General features: G+C 38.1%; 1 protein-coding gene across 2 annotated transcripts; it reads right to left on the bottom strand.

Moving 5' to 3' along the window:
* Window positions 1–380: 380 nt before the first annotated feature.
* Window positions 381–16,952, bottom strand: SGTB (small glutamine rich tetratricopeptide repeat co-chaperone beta). Of its 2 annotated transcripts, none has more exons than XM_065739831.1 (11): window positions 16,873–16,952; window positions 15,805–15,929; window positions 12,635–12,738; window positions 11,887–11,956; window positions 9,631–9,730; window positions 7,344–7,448; window positions 4,430–4,568; window positions 4,280–4,342; window positions 2,607–2,644; window positions 2,281–2,364; window positions 381–1,041 (listed from the first exon to the last, which is right to left on the bottom strand). In XM_065739831.1, exons 2-11 carry the CDS (start codon window positions 15,902–15,904, stop codon window positions 930–932), a joined length of 915 nt encoding a protein of 304 aa, XP_065595903.1. In that variant the 5' UTR covers window positions 15,905–15,929; window positions 16,873–16,952; the 3' UTR covers window positions 381–929. The 2 variants fall into 2 exon arrangements, with proteins under 2 accessions (XP_065595903.1, XP_065595902.1); XM_065739830.1 differs by having other exon boundaries at window positions 15,805–15,925; window positions 16,873–16,896.
* Between the last annotated feature and the right edge of the window lie 164 nt (window positions 16,953–17,116).

Raw genomic sequence — 17,116 nt, 5'->3', positions numbered from 1 at the left:
GTGATTAATCACACAGCAACAGAAAGAGAATCCTTCTAAGGCAACTACTTTTGATAAGTTTTCAATACTGGTTATTTATACAGTCATACAATCAGTTTTAGTTTATTACAGTTATTAGTGTTAAGCTTATGTTAAATACTGCATACATACAGAATGTAAGAGTTTGCAATGCCCGTGAAAACAGAGCCACACTGCTGGCCTCCAGGGTTGACCTGAGAGTATACATGGCAGCTGAGATGCCTGAGAAACTTTAATACTATTTCCTTACCAAGCCAGATTGCATTTCGGTATATGTATAATACCACCCGGGAATTGTCTTTCTTTCTACAATTCCTAGTACTCCTTTATTTCCTTTTCTCTAGCCCAAATGAAGTTTGAAAAAGTACTTCATGTTACCATTGACAGCCTCTCCACCAATATAAACAGACTTCAAGCAGTGGTTTTATGTACATTCTATGCTCCAGCACTGATTTACACATTATTGAAGGGCACATCAGATGTAACTCAAAAGGACTGATGAAGCTGTTGTTTCAAAAGTTGTAGCAATTTTCATGATCAGAATAACATGCCTTTTACATTAGGATTTTACAATTAAGATGTTACACAAAGTCAGCCAACTACAGAACTCCTTGCCATTCAGCACCTCCGGAGATCAATCTAATGCACATACTGAAAATGACTTGTACATAAAGATTTTAATAAACCACTGAATGTATTTAGTATTATATTGATTTTCAGAGGGTTAAGTATACATTAAATGATGTTATGTGCAATAGATCTGTTTAACAGATTTATTCTTGTTTGCAAACACGCACAAATAATTTTCAGTCTTCTATTCAAGCAGAAGAGTTAACAATGGTGCTTTTGCTACTAACTATGGTATGCATTTTGGGGTTATATACCATTTCAATTCACAGGCCTCATTTAAATCAGGAATGCTCCTCAGTGCTGCCACTGAATGATCTGCTCCGGACATGATTTCTCAGTTGCTCTATGAGCTCTGGATTCTGCTGCTGTATCTGCTGTGCAAACTGCTGTCCCCTGTGTTGAAAAGTTTTAAATGACTAATTGAAAAAATACAGAGGTTCATAACGAAATAAGATAACCTAATAGAGTTGAAAACTGCATTATAGGAAATCTAAGACAAAAGATACCTTGATTAAGACTATTCAGCAAGGTAGCTACAGTCTTAGACTTTTATCTACTTAAAATCCCACCAAACAATCTCTTCCTCATCAGGTTTTATAGACTATTACTTCTATTTGGTAACATGGAAAAAAAAGTACTATATTACTAATTAAGATACAGCAGCAAATACATTGCTGTGATTTGCTCCCTTCTCTTAGAAAAGATCCATTCCGGTAGTTAAAGGTAACTATTCTTAGAGAATTAAGGTTGAAGTGCAACCTTAATGTTAGTTTTTCTAGAAACATAATACATGGCTGGCAACTTGTAGGAAGAGCTCAACAGTAGAAAGTTTCTTACATGACTGAAGTTACAGCACATGCATCTCCGTAACAGTTGCAGCTTAAGACCAGAATTCTTGTTGAGATTAATTCCACGTAGGAGATAAACATGACACTGATTTACTACAAAAAGCAACTATATAAAATCTGATACCACCTGGATAGCCATGATGCTCAATCTTCTGCATTTTGCTCAGGTATCAAAGGTTAATCTGACTCCTTTCAACCAAAGTGAACGTTAAAGAAGAGACAACATTTTTGTTAAGTCTAGGCACATTTTTGTACATAGCATGGTTTTTGTAAAAATGGCCCTTGGTTTTGAATGGTTACAGTCTTGTCTGTGATGCCAATGATAATTTATTCTTGTCTTGATGAGGCAAAACTTAAAACAGTTTGAAACAGGCTAGAAGACTGAAAATAAAATTTTATGACTACTACTAGAATTTGCCATGTAAGTGACTGCACGTTTTTTGTTCTGACTCCTCCACATGCATCATTATAATGTTATAAGAGTCTGGGGTTCTGGCTTTTGTAAAAGCCACTCTCTTATCTCAGTTCCCTGGAGCCCTTAAATGCACATTTCCCAGAGTGCTGTCAGCCAGGAGAAATTGTCAGAGCTTGTTGCAGCCTACACTAGGTAAATCTGTAGCTTTTTTAAGAGTGAGATGTCAGGTAGTATACTGATAACACAATTTGAAATGCACTTGGTACAAGTAACCACAGTTTAACTGGCTTTATACTGTCCCTTTTTAATACATGGTGCACTATAACTTTCTACAAACATGTCAGTGAAGTTATGATTCATAATACTTACGCATGGATGAGGCTGGACAAATCTGACAGGCCACCAACACCTGCAGCAGGGCCACCAATGGCATTTGACATCATCCCTGACATCCTGGAACAGTTAGCACAGCGTTGGCATTGGGGTCTGCAGGGACCTTTACAGCAAGCAATAAACTGTAGTTCTTTGCTGAACTGCAGGGAGGAACTAAGGTGTAAGAGGAAGAAACTGCTATAGTTCTATTTACAGTAAACAAATACAGAAGTACATTTTCAGGAATTCAGTACCAACTACCACTTCTTTTACTTCAAACCTTAAAGGCATTTGTTTTAATAGTACTCAATTTTAATACTTACAGTTGTTGAACTTGGGGATTCTGCATTAAGCTTGCTGCCTAGAATAGACAATATATAGCTAAAATTATTACCCTTCTATTACCTAGGTGTCACAGAAGAAAATGTGAAAAAAACAACAAGGTGTATTCCAAGTTTTATTACAAGTACAAAGATGTGTGATCTCCACCAGAAAGAATCATTACAGTTAAATTTTTGAAAGATGTGATGCTGAGACCATTTTTCACATTAGACAACAGATTCACATTGAAGATTCATGCGAGAAAAATATGACAAGTCATAAAAACCTTGTACCCTAAAAAATATAAAAAAATAAAAATTAAAAAAATTCTAGGTGCAAAGGTTTTCTATATTGAAAAATTTCTGTATTAAAATTCCCAGGCTGCAGAAATCATTTTTGCAGCTATTTAAGTAGTAGGAATAAGCTCTTAAGCCAAAGCTCTTAAGCAAAATATTGCAGAGCAAAACCAGATTATGAATTTACTTCGTACCATAGTTTTGTAACACATTTTCTTTGGTTATTTGTATATCTTGTGTATCTCCTTGTTTTAAGCATGTGGTTATTTATACTTACAATTCACAAGGTACCTCAAAAATTCTGTTGTGTTTACTGTTGTAGTGCAAGAATGTACAGAGACAGGTAGCATAGAATAAATCAGGCGATGGTTTAAAGCCAGTAATGTAAATCTGGGGCCAAAGACCAATGCATAATGTGCCCATTCACTATTTTATTAAGTGTACTAAAAAAAAAAAAAAACAACAACAAAAAAATCCACCAGAAAACATTAGTAGGCTAATATATCTTCAAATAACCTCTCAAAAGTAAATCAGCTGTTTTATCTAATCTATGTTTGGATATAAAAATGTCAAATTCAGATCTTTTCTAAGGGAAATTCAGGACTTTTTCCTCTCTCTTGTCAATAGGAGGTTTGATCTAGGTTATGAGACCAAAAAGGAGGTCAGAAATAGCTTTCTCAAGGTAAGTCGCTTTTTTCCTTAAAACAAAACAAAACAACAAAGAAACAACACAACAAACCCCGAACCCTCTGCCACCAAAGGAGAAGTTTATTTATTCCAGGGTGAATGCCCTGTGTCCTGTTCACTTGACCTTCTTTCAGAAATGATACATCAAATCCTTTCTTCATAGTTACTCCATAATGAAAGAGTACATTTTTGACTGAACAGAGACTTGGGCTGCCCACATAGTCACTTTCGTAGTAGCAGCACACATTAAGCCTGTGAAGTGGTACACAGAGTTCCAGTGCTATTTCATCCATCACTTCTTTCTTGCTCACTGTCTCTCTATGTATTGATCTCTGTTTTCCATTTTGAAGTACTCATTAAACGTTCTAACAGAGAGAAGCTACCATCAGGGTAGAAAAGTTCTAACTGGATTCTCAAAAGAGATAAGTATTTTTTACATTTCTTTCCTGCAAATTCCATTCTTCAAAGTTAATTTAGAATCAATTGGAAGCCTGACAAGCATTAGAAGAAATTTATCCCCTCCTTGGTTCAAATACAAAATGACTTAGAAAAGTTTAACCGTTAGAAAAATACTTAGAAAAGTAACTTATCTATTATAATAAGCATTAAAATCACTTGTGTTATTAAACAACAGTTGTTCTTACAACTTCAGCCTTAAAAGCAATGTAATATAAGGCCTGAAATACACTTACCATACTAATGAATGCAGGATTATTTATCAAGCTTGCCATGTCAAAACTCAGTCCGGTCCCAGTCTAAAAAGGAGAAAGAATTGAAGGTAAGTTTACCTTCAAAATACCAGTTACAACCATTGTTAATAAATAGATTCAGAGCTAACTTACAGGACTGGATATGTCTCTTAGTTTCTGTTCTGCTATTTTCAAATTTGACTTATAAGAGTCATTTTCTGGATCAAGATCCAGCGCTTTTTGGTAACTGGTAATTGCTTCTTCATATTTGTTCACTGAGGTCAGAGCCAACCTAATGTGAAATAAAGAAATCCCAGGTAGAACATTAACAACCATCAAAAGATAATGACATTTTCTGCTTCAAGTCTACCAGTCTCTCACAACTAACTCTTAACCTGAGCCTTAAGTTAAAGGACATTTTGCTGTTGTGTTACTACTGCTTTGAGAAAGCCTTTATTAACAAAGAACAGATGATCCTCAAGAACTCATCTGGTGTTGTCTACTCCAGATGTATGGAAGTTCCATTAAAAACTCTTTGGCGTTATCAAATGATTTAGTTTCTGAAAGCAAAAGCTGAGCTCACAAATTCTTCTCACTGTTTCCTCCAGTCTTTTTGATCCAGGAGGTTATTTGGAAAGGTATATTCAGAAGATAAATAGAGTTAAGATGCTTCTAATATGAACTCTGCTGCTGCAACAAAACAAAGTGTAAAACCATAAATTTCACTCGGACGCATTTTTGCACTGGATTGGTGTAAGGTTTTCCTCTTGGACCTTCTACTTCACTGCTTGACAAATAGACTATAGAGGATGGTAGCAAGATATTTAAAAAAAGATGTGTTTCAGAGAAACCTGCTTAATATTCTGAAAAAGATTATTTTACAGCAGCTCAGGAGAGCACAGAATGGATTATCTACTACTACTGAAACAATACTTGTTTTCAAATGTATTTAGCTCCCACATTTACAACATTTCCTTTCTTGGAGCTACTCCAGAAGTCCATCTGGCTGCAGTTCCAGTTCTGCCTTCTGCTGTATATTCAATTTATGCTGATCACAAAGCTAAACTGAGTTTTTCCACATTTTGTGAAAGATCTGTGTAAACTTTCCATTAATATTTAGTACTCCAGTTCCCCTTTACTATGTGCTGAGCTACACATATAGGTTTGATAAGCTTGTGCTAATAACCACTACGAGACCTTGGTCTTTTATTGCAGGCAGTAGAGCTCAGTGTGTTAGGTACATTACTTATGGTCATCACTCCCAGCTATAACAAACTCAGTAACAGTATAAAACATGTAGAGTAACTCATGCAATATTAATGTTTTCTCAACACAGTCACTATCATGAACTGTGTTCTCCCTCTTGGCCCATAAATTAGCAGTTTCTGACCAGAGGATAAATGCAATCAAATATTTCTGTGATGCGATTCTGTAGATTTATGGAAAAAGTATGTAAAATTCTGCTTCTTGTTATGCACTACAATCCAACAGCAGGCAAGACTCGCTCACGATTCCAGACCCAGCATGTCTTCTAACTGTCTACAAGCTTCATCTCTGCCTATTTCTGTAGGACTTCTGTTTATTTCTGTGACATCAAGACACAGAATTTTACTTCAAATCCTTAGAAAAACCAATACCCTTTTGAAACAGTCAGAAAAATCAGCATTCTCTTGTGGATTTTTTTTTTTTTTGAGGACAGCAGTTTCTGCAGTTTTCTTCTCCAGTTATTACTAAAAAGCACTCACTGTATCCTCATTCAGCATATGCCAAATATGTTACTTTCTAGCTGCTGAGCTGAGCAGCAACCTGTAGTTGAGACTATATCTTCTTTTAAAGAAACAAGAAAAAAAAAAAAAAAAGCTTGAGTGCTTGAGAATGATTCCACTTGACACAAGAAACAGTACACCTATCTTACATCCAAAACTCTAAAATACTCTCCAATTTCTAATGAAATCAACCTGTAGTTTCCTTCTATCTCACTGAAATCTGAAGACCTTGAATTCTGCCACATGCAGGTAAAACATTTAAGAAGAGTTACATAATCCTTACAATATCAAAGTGAAATAATTATGCACTATCTCAAAGGCCAGCCAGGCTACATTTGTACTAGTAAAATAAACTTTGTCTGGGAAGGCTTTCAAATTACAGAACTTTATCATCTTTGATTTTAAATAAATGTTCCCTGTGACGGTGTTGTCCCAGGCCAACTAGCCCAAACAATTCTGGGACATGGTTCAGAAGCTAAACACAGGCCAATGCAATTTAGCAATAGGCAGTTTGGATGTGGTCACACCATAACTCAATTTTAAAGAATAATATGGACATGGGTTATTTTGCCCCCAGAGAAAAACCCCAGGCACTTTTAAATTTACTAGTATAGATAAGCTTCAAAAGCCAAAAGGCTGAAGCAGTATTCACCCCACATCCTCACAATATGCTTGGTTATCAAAAATGCAAAGTTATACATCTTAGCAGTATGGCCCTTCACACAAATAGATATCTCATTTAGGAGAACGTTTCTGACATTCTTTTTCAGTCTGTATTTAACAGATCCTCTGCCTAAAGGGACAATCCTGTTAACTCTTCAGCCTAGATTAAGGAAATTGCTTAGTTGTGCTAAAACATCTGCTTCCTGGGAGCTACTGAACAGAAAGATCAGGCTTCTACTGCTAGTGCTGAAGTCCCAGTACTTTAAAAGATGCTGTTCTCTAACTGCTTCATTAAAAGATTCCTTTTTCCAATAGCAGAATTTACATTAGTCATAATTAGGTAGGAGGTATAAAAGAAAAACACAGAATGACATCCTAAACAAAGTTTGCAATGTTGACAAAATGAAATTAAAACAAAACCAAAAAAATGGACAAGATTTGATATGAAAAAATTAACATTAATTAAAACTTAATAAAACTTAAAGCTGACACCATAACAGGGTCATCCTCAGAAAATTGCTACACTTCCAGAATAAGAACATCAACTAAGCAAAACAACATAGCTCCACTTATTTCTGAAAAAATACACTGATCTGCACATGGGTTTTCAGCATTTACTTAGTTTTCCAATAGCTTACCCCATTCTTCCATATGCTTTGCTGTACTTTGGGTCTATTGCTATGGCTCTCTCACAGTCCTTTATTGCTTCACTATACTTATTGAGTTTACTTTGAGCAGCTGCCCTAGGAGAAAGTGGGAAAGAAAGGAGAGAGCTTAGTCAAAATAAAACAGTAACAGCAAGATCAAAACAAGCTTACATTTTCATTTGTTGATGATTAACTTCATACATGTTTAATCTTTTAGACTTTTCATTTGCTATTTAGGTAATGTGTCAGCTTTCCTCAATAAAGTAGGACAAGTGAACATTCTTAATGCGCTAAGCTGTACTGCTGGACTAGGGCTTTGGAAAACTCACTTGTCTTTGAAGGCACAAAGGAGAAACAATCCTAAGAAACTGTTCTACAACCAGCTTTTGACCATGCACAAAATACATCACAAAACCTATTGCACGAAGTGAAACTCTCAAGTAAAATCATTTTTCCAGTAAAGAGTATATATTTACTGCTGTTTAAAGGAACGCTGTTAATTTCCCTCTGCTCTTTTTACCAGTTATGAGTCTGTGCTTCAGGAAGCACAGAACTGCCTTCCCATTGAAGCCATCCCACTTATCTCTGAAACTGGCTTCAGGAGAAAAATCTAATAGCTTCATGCCACTTTTGAACTGAAGCCACATTTATTTTGCACAGTTATACCTCAGTAAAACCCATGCCTGCAAATAAATTGGGGTGACATTTGTCAACAATTTCTGAATTACTAAATAAAAACTGCACCTCTATAACAGCAGTAACACTAAATGCTGCGGGTAAGTATACTTGCAGTTGCCCCAAACTAAAAAGATGATTGTAACAAATTAACACACAATATTTTTACACTTTGAAAGGTCTGATTTATCCTTCCTTTATTAAAAAAAGACTGTAGTAGGAATAAGTATTTCCATGATATGTAGCACGTTTTGAAAATTTTAAATGTTCTTTCCATATTTACAAAAACAGAACAAAACAGTGCAGACAGTTAAACTTCAGTGGTATCTAATCTCTCTCCTTCTTGCAGAGCTGCATGTAAAAAGCAATGTTTGAGGAAGCAGTAACTCCTGAGAAGAATAAAGGCTGTACTTATTCAGATACTGCATACCTCTGGGGACTCCAGATAACTGCCAGTCTTCTTTTATGTAACTTCGTACAATACTATGCTCCCAGACATCAAGATTCATTTTGTTTCTCACAAATGTTGCACAAAGAATGAAAAATTTCTACCTTTTTGCCGACTATGGATTTGCTACTGAAGCTCATTCTACTGAAGAAATTTTCTGTGACTTTAGAACCAGGTCTTATATTAACATTTTATACCTAAAATCATTCCTGTGATCAGTTTTCTCAGTTAACATAGATTTTTCACATTTGTAACTACCATCTTCAAGATGGAAAATAATTTTACTATGCTGTACATCCCCTTTCTCTTTATGTTTGCCACAAAACACTGTCTCACTTGTATTTATGACAAACTATACTCTGGAGTAATGGAAGCACAGCCCCAGAAAGGAAAAATCCATACTGTGCAGTACCACAAGGACAGGTTGACAGCACTCAAATTTTTAAGTCCTTCTGGTAACAGATGCACTCAAGAGTGAAGTACAGAGTTGCTGCAGAGGCAGGGCATAACTGCCTCTAGAGCCTCTAGTTGCAGATGGGCTCAAAATATACTGCCTTTGTTCTAACACTGGTCCTCAGGGGAATATAATGAAAATGCAACCTGCTGCTGCTGCAGCAATGACAAGCCCTTCCGGACTTCATCTAGTCCCATGTCAGTACTAAGGTGAAGAACTGATTATACAACAAAATTATAAGAATGTGGTCTTGTTACTTCTCAGCAGATCATGCACAAAATTACAGAATATTTATACAATCTTTGACATCTCCAAAATGTTGTACCTACATTAGTGCTTTTTTCTAAGGCTAGTCAATACTACAGGAGACAGAAATGACAGGTAGACCACCAGAAGAAAAGGCTGTTATTATTCTCAACACACTGGGAACCACAGCCTATGTCATGATTTATTCCAAACCTCCTCACTCACAAAAAGCTGACAACTAGTGTCAAAGTAATTTTAAAGCCCATATGACACCTTCTCATACAGATTTGCTGAAGTATCTCACTTCTGCTTTACATCTGCTACTAATTTACCATGCTAACTTACACGTATAAGTTTTCTTCTAGCCTCACATGGTTTTGATCTACTTAATATTCTATATTTTAAAAAATGTTTATGAGGTTTGGGATAAAATGTCTGTATTATTTTGTTTTTACCTGTTGCAGTAATAGACCGCATTGTTTGGATCCAGTTCTATTGCCCTAGTATAACAATCCACCGCAGCACCATAGTTTTCTTCCTTCATATGATTGTTACCTGCAGCAAATTACAAAAAACCTCTTAAGTATTTAGAAGACACATCACTATGTTCGAAGAAAGTAGAGAAGCCACATTATAGCACCTCAGTAAGGCAGTTCTGATGGCATGGTTTTTGAGATATATTCTTTAAAATGTAACTGGCATGGAATAAAGCAAACAGAAGCATTTATGATGTACTGTAAAGGTTATTAAGTACATCGCAGTCCATTACATTAGCCTTTCTCTTCTTATCTTTTTTTTGCTATTTCATACTTTCCAGATAGCTTTTGCTGCTAAGTAAAGATCACTTTGTTGAGAAAGTTACAGTACCACTCCAATATAGATTAACCAGTAATCCAGTAGGCTATTTGTTAACTCCTTATTGGTCTTACATCAATCAAAAATCTTCACTGTAACTATTCATTTAGTAAGGAGAATAAAAACATAAAACCAAGCACGTAAGCCACACTTCTGTGATGTCACTACAAGGTTAATTAGTTAGGATAATGATATATGTAGCAGAGGCAGCCTAAAAGCAATTCAAAGGTGGTTTGTTTGTTTTCTTTTACACCAACATTCTGCTCAGTAACATCTCTTCCTTTCTATAGGAAAAGACTGTTGAAGCAAGTTCTTTCAAACCAAAAGCTATTTTCCACATTCCTTCCTCACCGACATAGGGCAGTTGTGGTGTTTTCTTTCACTCTTTATAACAAAGTAACAGATAAACAAAGTCCTACTACAGGATGCCTAAGCCTAACATCATCCCTGGTGCCACCACTATGGATTCTTGGCCTGCTAGATCCCATAGAAGCCTTGGGTCCCCAACAATGTCAAGAAGTTATCAGGAAAATTACATACTTCAACTGCTTTCCCTGCACCTTGGCAAAATATGTCAGCCCTCTCCCAGAATAAGGAAGAAAAGGGACAGGCCAACAGGTTATTAAAGCCATAGGTAACCACATAAAAGCAAATAAAGCAAGACTGTAGAACAGGTAGTTCTACGTGACAGTAATGACTGAAAACAATTATAATGGCATTTGTTTGTGACCATGGAACACTTAATAAACAAAACCAGATTTAGGAAATGAAGTATCATCAGTGTAGTAAAAACGTACAATGTAGTACACCCCTTCCCCATAATGATATACTAGACTGTAATTAGTCATCAGTCCCCACCAGTGATAAGCCAAACTGAAACTGTAATTGCTCATTTGCAATTGTCAGGGACACATGGCATAGAAAGAACACAGGGATGCCATCCAGACATGCAGAAACAGGACAAGGCACCAGTGGAACTACACTTGGTGAGGGATGTGAAAAATAACAAGGGATTCTACAGGTACACTGGGCAGCAGAGGCAGTCCAAAGAGAGTGCACTCCCTCTGATAAATGAAGTACTCAGCAAGTTCTTTGCCTCAGTCTTCACTGGCAGTCCATACCTCTCACATGTCTGAATCTCTAGGTGGGGTTTGTGAGAGCAAAATTTTTCAGGCCTACCACCCACACATCATTTTTTAAAGTTAATATTCTGCACAGATAAATCCTACTGAGAGTTAAGACTCACAAGGTACCTGCACTCAACAAGATTGTACGACCTGTCATTTCTCTAAAACACGACAACTACTGATGGCCATCAAAGTTGGAATTTTTATTACTGCTCTGAACCAAAGGTGACCTGAGACTAAAGTATCAGGGGTACCTATTGGTCTCTCTCTCCAGCTAAAAACTGGCTAAAGGAAACAGAAAATACAGAGACCTACTATTTCTGCCGAGATTAAGAAATTCAGGACAAAAGGAAAAGCAACTGCAATATTTCACATTTATGTTAGACAAAACAAAAAAATCTTATTCCATTTCACAAACCCTTGCGGCCTGACAGATAAGGAGGTGAAAGACACTGATTAAGCTCACAGAATTCCCTAATACCCATGTCTACAAAGTGCTGGGTATCCTCACAGTCCTGTAATCATACCAAGAGCTGCAAGTACTTTCTCAGACTCCAGACAGAGCACATCACTTAGTTCCCTCAGAACATAATGATCACCATGGAAAATAAGCTGAATTTTTTTTGTATGGGTTGTGTTGCTCAGCACAGATGCATTACCATCATTATCTATAATAACAACAACAAAAAAAAAAACTTAAAAGATTTTTTTCTTTGTTAATTTACAAACCTTCATCCTTCAGATGGTCAGCCTTTTCAATATTCTCTGGTAAAGAATCTGAGAGAGGCAGCTTATCATTCTGTATGGAAAAAAATAAGCATTTAAAAAAAATCTTTAATCCTGGACACCATTCTATCAACAAGCAGATTTTCTGAATTGCAGAGGAAGCATGAAAGAACTAAAACATCACTAAAACCTTTTCAGAAGAGAAAGATAGTTTGCCTTCTACTACCAAAGAAACCTTATGGGTCACCACACATTTTGAGGAAATCAGGAAGATGGAATCAATTCCTCATGGTTTTTGTGCTTCCTGTATTGCAAACTCCCAGGTAACTCTTATTAGAGCACATTTGAAAAGCTCCAACTTTAAGGTTAGTGTTCATCTAAATTACTTCCACAATGGAACAAGTAGCAACAGAAAACTGCAGATGACCTCAAGCACTGTGCAAACAATTGCCTCTGGGAACTGCAAAATGCTTAACTGAGGAATAAAGTCCTTCAAGTAAGAACCTGACCTCCAATGTTTAGTAATCTTCTGTAAGGAATTGTCCTTGTCTTGCTGAAATTAATTCCTCCTACTGTCCCAAAAGAGTTCATTCTGTTACGTTCTACAGAAATTTTACTTTTTCCACATATTTTCCTTAAGCTTGGACTTTCCTTAAGTTTTGGACTACACAGTACTTTAAAGCTGTGTACACGACACAAAATCTTATCACATACTGGCAGAACAATGCTAAAAATTAAATTTAAATCTTACCTTGTGGAAAGAATTTACAAACATTTCTATCAAATGCTGTGGAGGTGCAAGATGTGTATCTTCTGGGTTAATCTTAAAAACAGTCTCCAGACACTGAATTGCAACTTAAAGGGGAAAAAAAAAGTAATAATAAAAATTAATTCACTAGTTTCTCAACAGAAATGTAATGTCATTAATGTACTTACAAAATTGTGGTTCACACCTCCATTCAGCTACTAAGAGCAGCAGTATGGGACACACCATAGGACTGACTAAAAGCTGTTCTACCATTATTCTTAAACAGATGTATAATATTTCTTTCAATCCCCTGAATCATCTGATTCATTAAGAATTCATTAAGAGTAGAGAAGGCTCCAAGGAGATCACACTGTGGCCTTCCAGTACTTGAAGGGAACATATAAACAGGAGGGGGAATGACTGTTTACATGGGTTGATAGTGATAGGACAAGGAGAAATGGTTTTAAACTAAGACAGGAGATTTAGGTTAGATGTTAAGAGGAAGTTCTTCATTCAGAGGGTGGTGACACACTGGAACAGGTTGCTCAGAGAGGTTGTGGATGCCCTATCTGTACAGGCATAACATACCAAGTGTAACAAAATTAAAGTTTTAAAGCTTTAAAATTAAAGGTTAAACATGCACACACAAATTGCTCCTACAGCCTATAAATGTTGAACATACATTGGTTTGTCAGATTAAAAAATTAATCAGTAGGTGTGCTGAATGACTTGAGTTAAAGTTATTCACCTTTGTTTCCTGCTAAGCAGAAGAACTTTTAGTAAAGTTAGCACTGATCATGCTGAATTCTGAATTTTGCATTAATAATACTCCTTATCAGTGCAGCTCAGTGTCAACCTACTTTATCTTATATATAACTATCCCTCATCCAAAGTGAGGCATGCATCCTTCACCTTAAGGAGTGTACTGTACAGTTTCAAAAGCTCTGCCTTAGAGAGCTCACTGCAGTAAGAATCAATAAAAATAAATAAATCACAGCCTCTCTAAGTAAATCACAGCCTTTCTCCATCTGTATAGAGTTTCTGCTTTAATTCCATGGTAATAGGTGCTACAAACAGGAACAACATGTATAAACCATAATACAAAAGGGAAATGACTGCCTCTTAAATACACTATCTAAAATACAACTTGGCAGAAGTAAAGTTGCTAATTCATACAATACTGCTGAGCATTAGCCAACAGAGATTTCTATCACTCATTTAGATTCTGGACTGTAGAAGAATATATTTCTCCAGTCTACCTTCTGATTATTCTTGTTTTATTAAATTAAGGCATTCTATTCATCATGCAAGCACAGGAAATTTGCACAATCATTAATATCATGTTATAATGCAAACATACAGAGTTTGAATATATACCTGACTTAATTTTGATAAATTCTCAATTTTATTAGTAATGTTCTACTTCTTGTTTTGTGGGAAATAGAAAATATTTAAACTCCTTCCTTGCACAGCCACTTACCACACTGTATTTTCTTTTTTCCACAGACACCAAGGTAAGTAAGGTACCAATGAAAAATACCAATCAAATTAATTTGTCCTTTGAGTTTCCACCCGACATTAACCAATTCCATGGGTAAGACCTGGACTATTGCTTTTCCACATGCAGAAAAGATTTTTTGCACAATTAAAATGAGTCCATTACTCAGAATGCTTGCCTCTGATCCTCTAACACATAGCATATGGTAAGAAACTGCTGGCAGGGTACAGCTCTAAAATTAGGATTTCATATCTGTATTAAAATGGTGAACTTTACATAAGCATTTAAGTGAGGGTTTATAATATTTATATTCAGAAAATAAAATCAGTAATATGTTGATTCTTTCAGGCAAACAGTGCCTAAGACTGCTTTAAAACATGTATTTAGGTAAATCTTCACAGCCATAACCCAATGTTTAAGAGTGGTATAATAAGAACAAAAAAAAAAATTCTTCATCTATTATACAATTTCAAAAAATACTGCTTTCTTTCATGAGCTGAATATAACTTCACTATAATATTATCATAACCTAATACAAGTTAAATTCACTTTCTACATGCATATCTGTTGCTCCAAATGTAATGCCTCCCACATAAACTTTGACAGACACAAGGAACACAGTAACACTATTTGACAGCGAAAATCCTCAGCTACAAAACACTATTTGTCAACACAGTCACCACCATTAGTTATGCATTTTTTGCCAGCAATGAATAAGAGCCTGCATGAAGTGTTTGTAAAAATCTGTACCAGCAGAGGTAAACTGTCACTGTTGCCATGGCTGAAACACACCGCTCACTGCCTCACTATGCTCACATCCTCTGCTTGATCTCCATAAACATTCAGCAAGCATTGTGAACGTCAGTGCATGGCAATTTTTCCATGTGGAAGAATTCACTGCCACACCTTTGCTCCATACACACTTCCACGTCAGACACCATTTTGTCAGAATGCCCCTCTGCTGCCATCTGTCACACAGCAACAACATGGAATGGAACAGTGGCGGGAATATGGATTCAACTTCAACCAGTACCACCAACATCTGCCTCTGACATTGTGAGCCAACATAATAAATGATGCAAAACCAGTTCTGTGGAATTACCTGCATCATCCTTTTTATCCTTCTTAAAAAGGGCACCTGGGCTGGCATGCATCTTGCTGGCACAATCATCGCACATTTAGCACCACTGCAGCTGATTCATTTATCAATGGCAGACCCAAACCTGTTCTGTCCATTACTTCAATAACTCATCTGTTCCTTTTAGATGTGTATGAAGCTGTCTGGTGTCAGTCTTAGGAAATGCTGGCAGATGTCTATTTAGGAACTTGTGAGGGGGGCTCTGGCAAGCAGTGTTACAACTACACTCTTAATGTGACCAATTCATACAAGAATGCATATACATTCCCATAGTCTGCTTTATGGCACTGTCTATCTTGATGTGATTCAAAGTATCTAGTACTTAAAATCACTACAGCTTCTGTGACTTTACAACATTCATAAAAAGAGAGATGGTTTTAAATCAATCATTTCTGAAATACTGTGGTCTTACTCACATGCCATTTTGTGGCAATTTCAGTTAGATCACTCCTCTTACTTCCTACGGTAACATACACAAAATAATGTAAGGTATGCATGCACAGTACCTGTCCAGGTATTGTTGTCTTCACCACTTACCTTCCAAGCTTTCTTGTTCATCTGGAGTGAAAGTTTCTATCTGACTTTGCTCTCTCAAGAAATGGATGAAGGCATAAACCAAGCGCTTGACTGATGACATTTTTAAATTGATGAATTTCTCCTGTCTTAAAAAGAATATGATCTCTTATTTCAGAGAAAGAAAAAAAGGGGAGAAAAGCTTTATACTATGTCAGAACATACGCTTTGGGCGTAGCTGTGAATTCCTGGAGCACCTCAGTTAGAAGAGCACACAACACACGAAAAATCACCCTTCACAAACAGCCCAATATGACACCACCTTGAAACAACCCATTGGGCTGCGCAGGTTACAGGCACCTCCAACCTGCCATCAGAAGGGCTCAGATTTCCTCAGATTCATTTCTGCTGGAGGGTTCGCAGAGGATAATTCGTGAACTTCTGTTTCCAAAGGATACCGTTGGGATCTATTTATTTTTTTCCGAAGACGTTCGCAATTTGAAGAGGGAAAACACGCCTGAGTCATAATCTGCTAAGACCTACGCTAAGAGCGGCGATGCGATGAAACGCACTCGGGCAGCAGCCGTCGCGCCCCGGACGCCGTGCCGTCAGAAGCTGCACGTCCGCCCCGCGGCTCTCGCGGGGATCGGGGACACGGGCGGCTCCGATTCGCATTCCGCATCAGCTGCCAGTTACATAACTTTCAGGAAAACCCTATTTCCAACTTTCTAAGCTATTTCTCCTAGACCTTTTTGAATCAAACGCGCACAAGCTGTCATCCAGCCCTCGGGGAAAGGCGGTCAGCGCGCAGCGATCGACGAATGGCAACGCCAGGGACGGCGCCGGCGAAATCCTCAATCCCCACCCCACCTCCCGCAGCTCACACCACAGCGCCGAGGTCGGCCGCCGCGGGCTGCGCCCGACGGAATAGCCGAAACAACGCCCGCCGAGACTCTCCCGGGCCGGGCAGCGCCTCCGGCTCACCGGGCTCCGGGACCACGGGCACGGCCGAAGGCCGCCACGCCCCCCCGAGAGCTCCCCCGGCCCGGCGGCAGAGCCCGCGGAGCGCGTCCACCCCACGCGTGGCCTTACCGCGCGGCCAGCCGAGCGCGTCCCGTCGGCGCCGCGTGGGGCGGGGGCGGAGAGGCGCCGGGGGGCCGGCGGAAGCGGATGCGCGAGGCGGCAGCGCGACCCCGGCGGCCGCGCCCGCGCCCGGCTGGAGGGCGGCGGCGGTGACAGCGGAGCGGCGCCGGCCCTTCCTCTTTCTCCTCCTCGTCCTCGTCCTGCGGCCCCGCCTCTCCTCGCGCCGCCCTCCCTTGCTCCGTCCCTCCCTCCG

The sequence above is a fragment of the Cyrtonyx montezumae genome, unplaced genomic scaffold (assembly GCF_038088225.1).
Source record: "Cyrtonyx montezumae isolate F1298 unplaced genomic scaffold, pur_monq_1.0 scaffold_25, whole genome shotgun sequence".
NCBI lineage: Eukaryota > Metazoa > Chordata > Aves > Galliformes > Odontophoridae > Cyrtonyx > Cyrtonyx montezumae.
The sequence above is the reverse complement of the archived record's forward strand: the minus strand, read 5'-3'. Positions and strand labels throughout refer to the sequence as shown.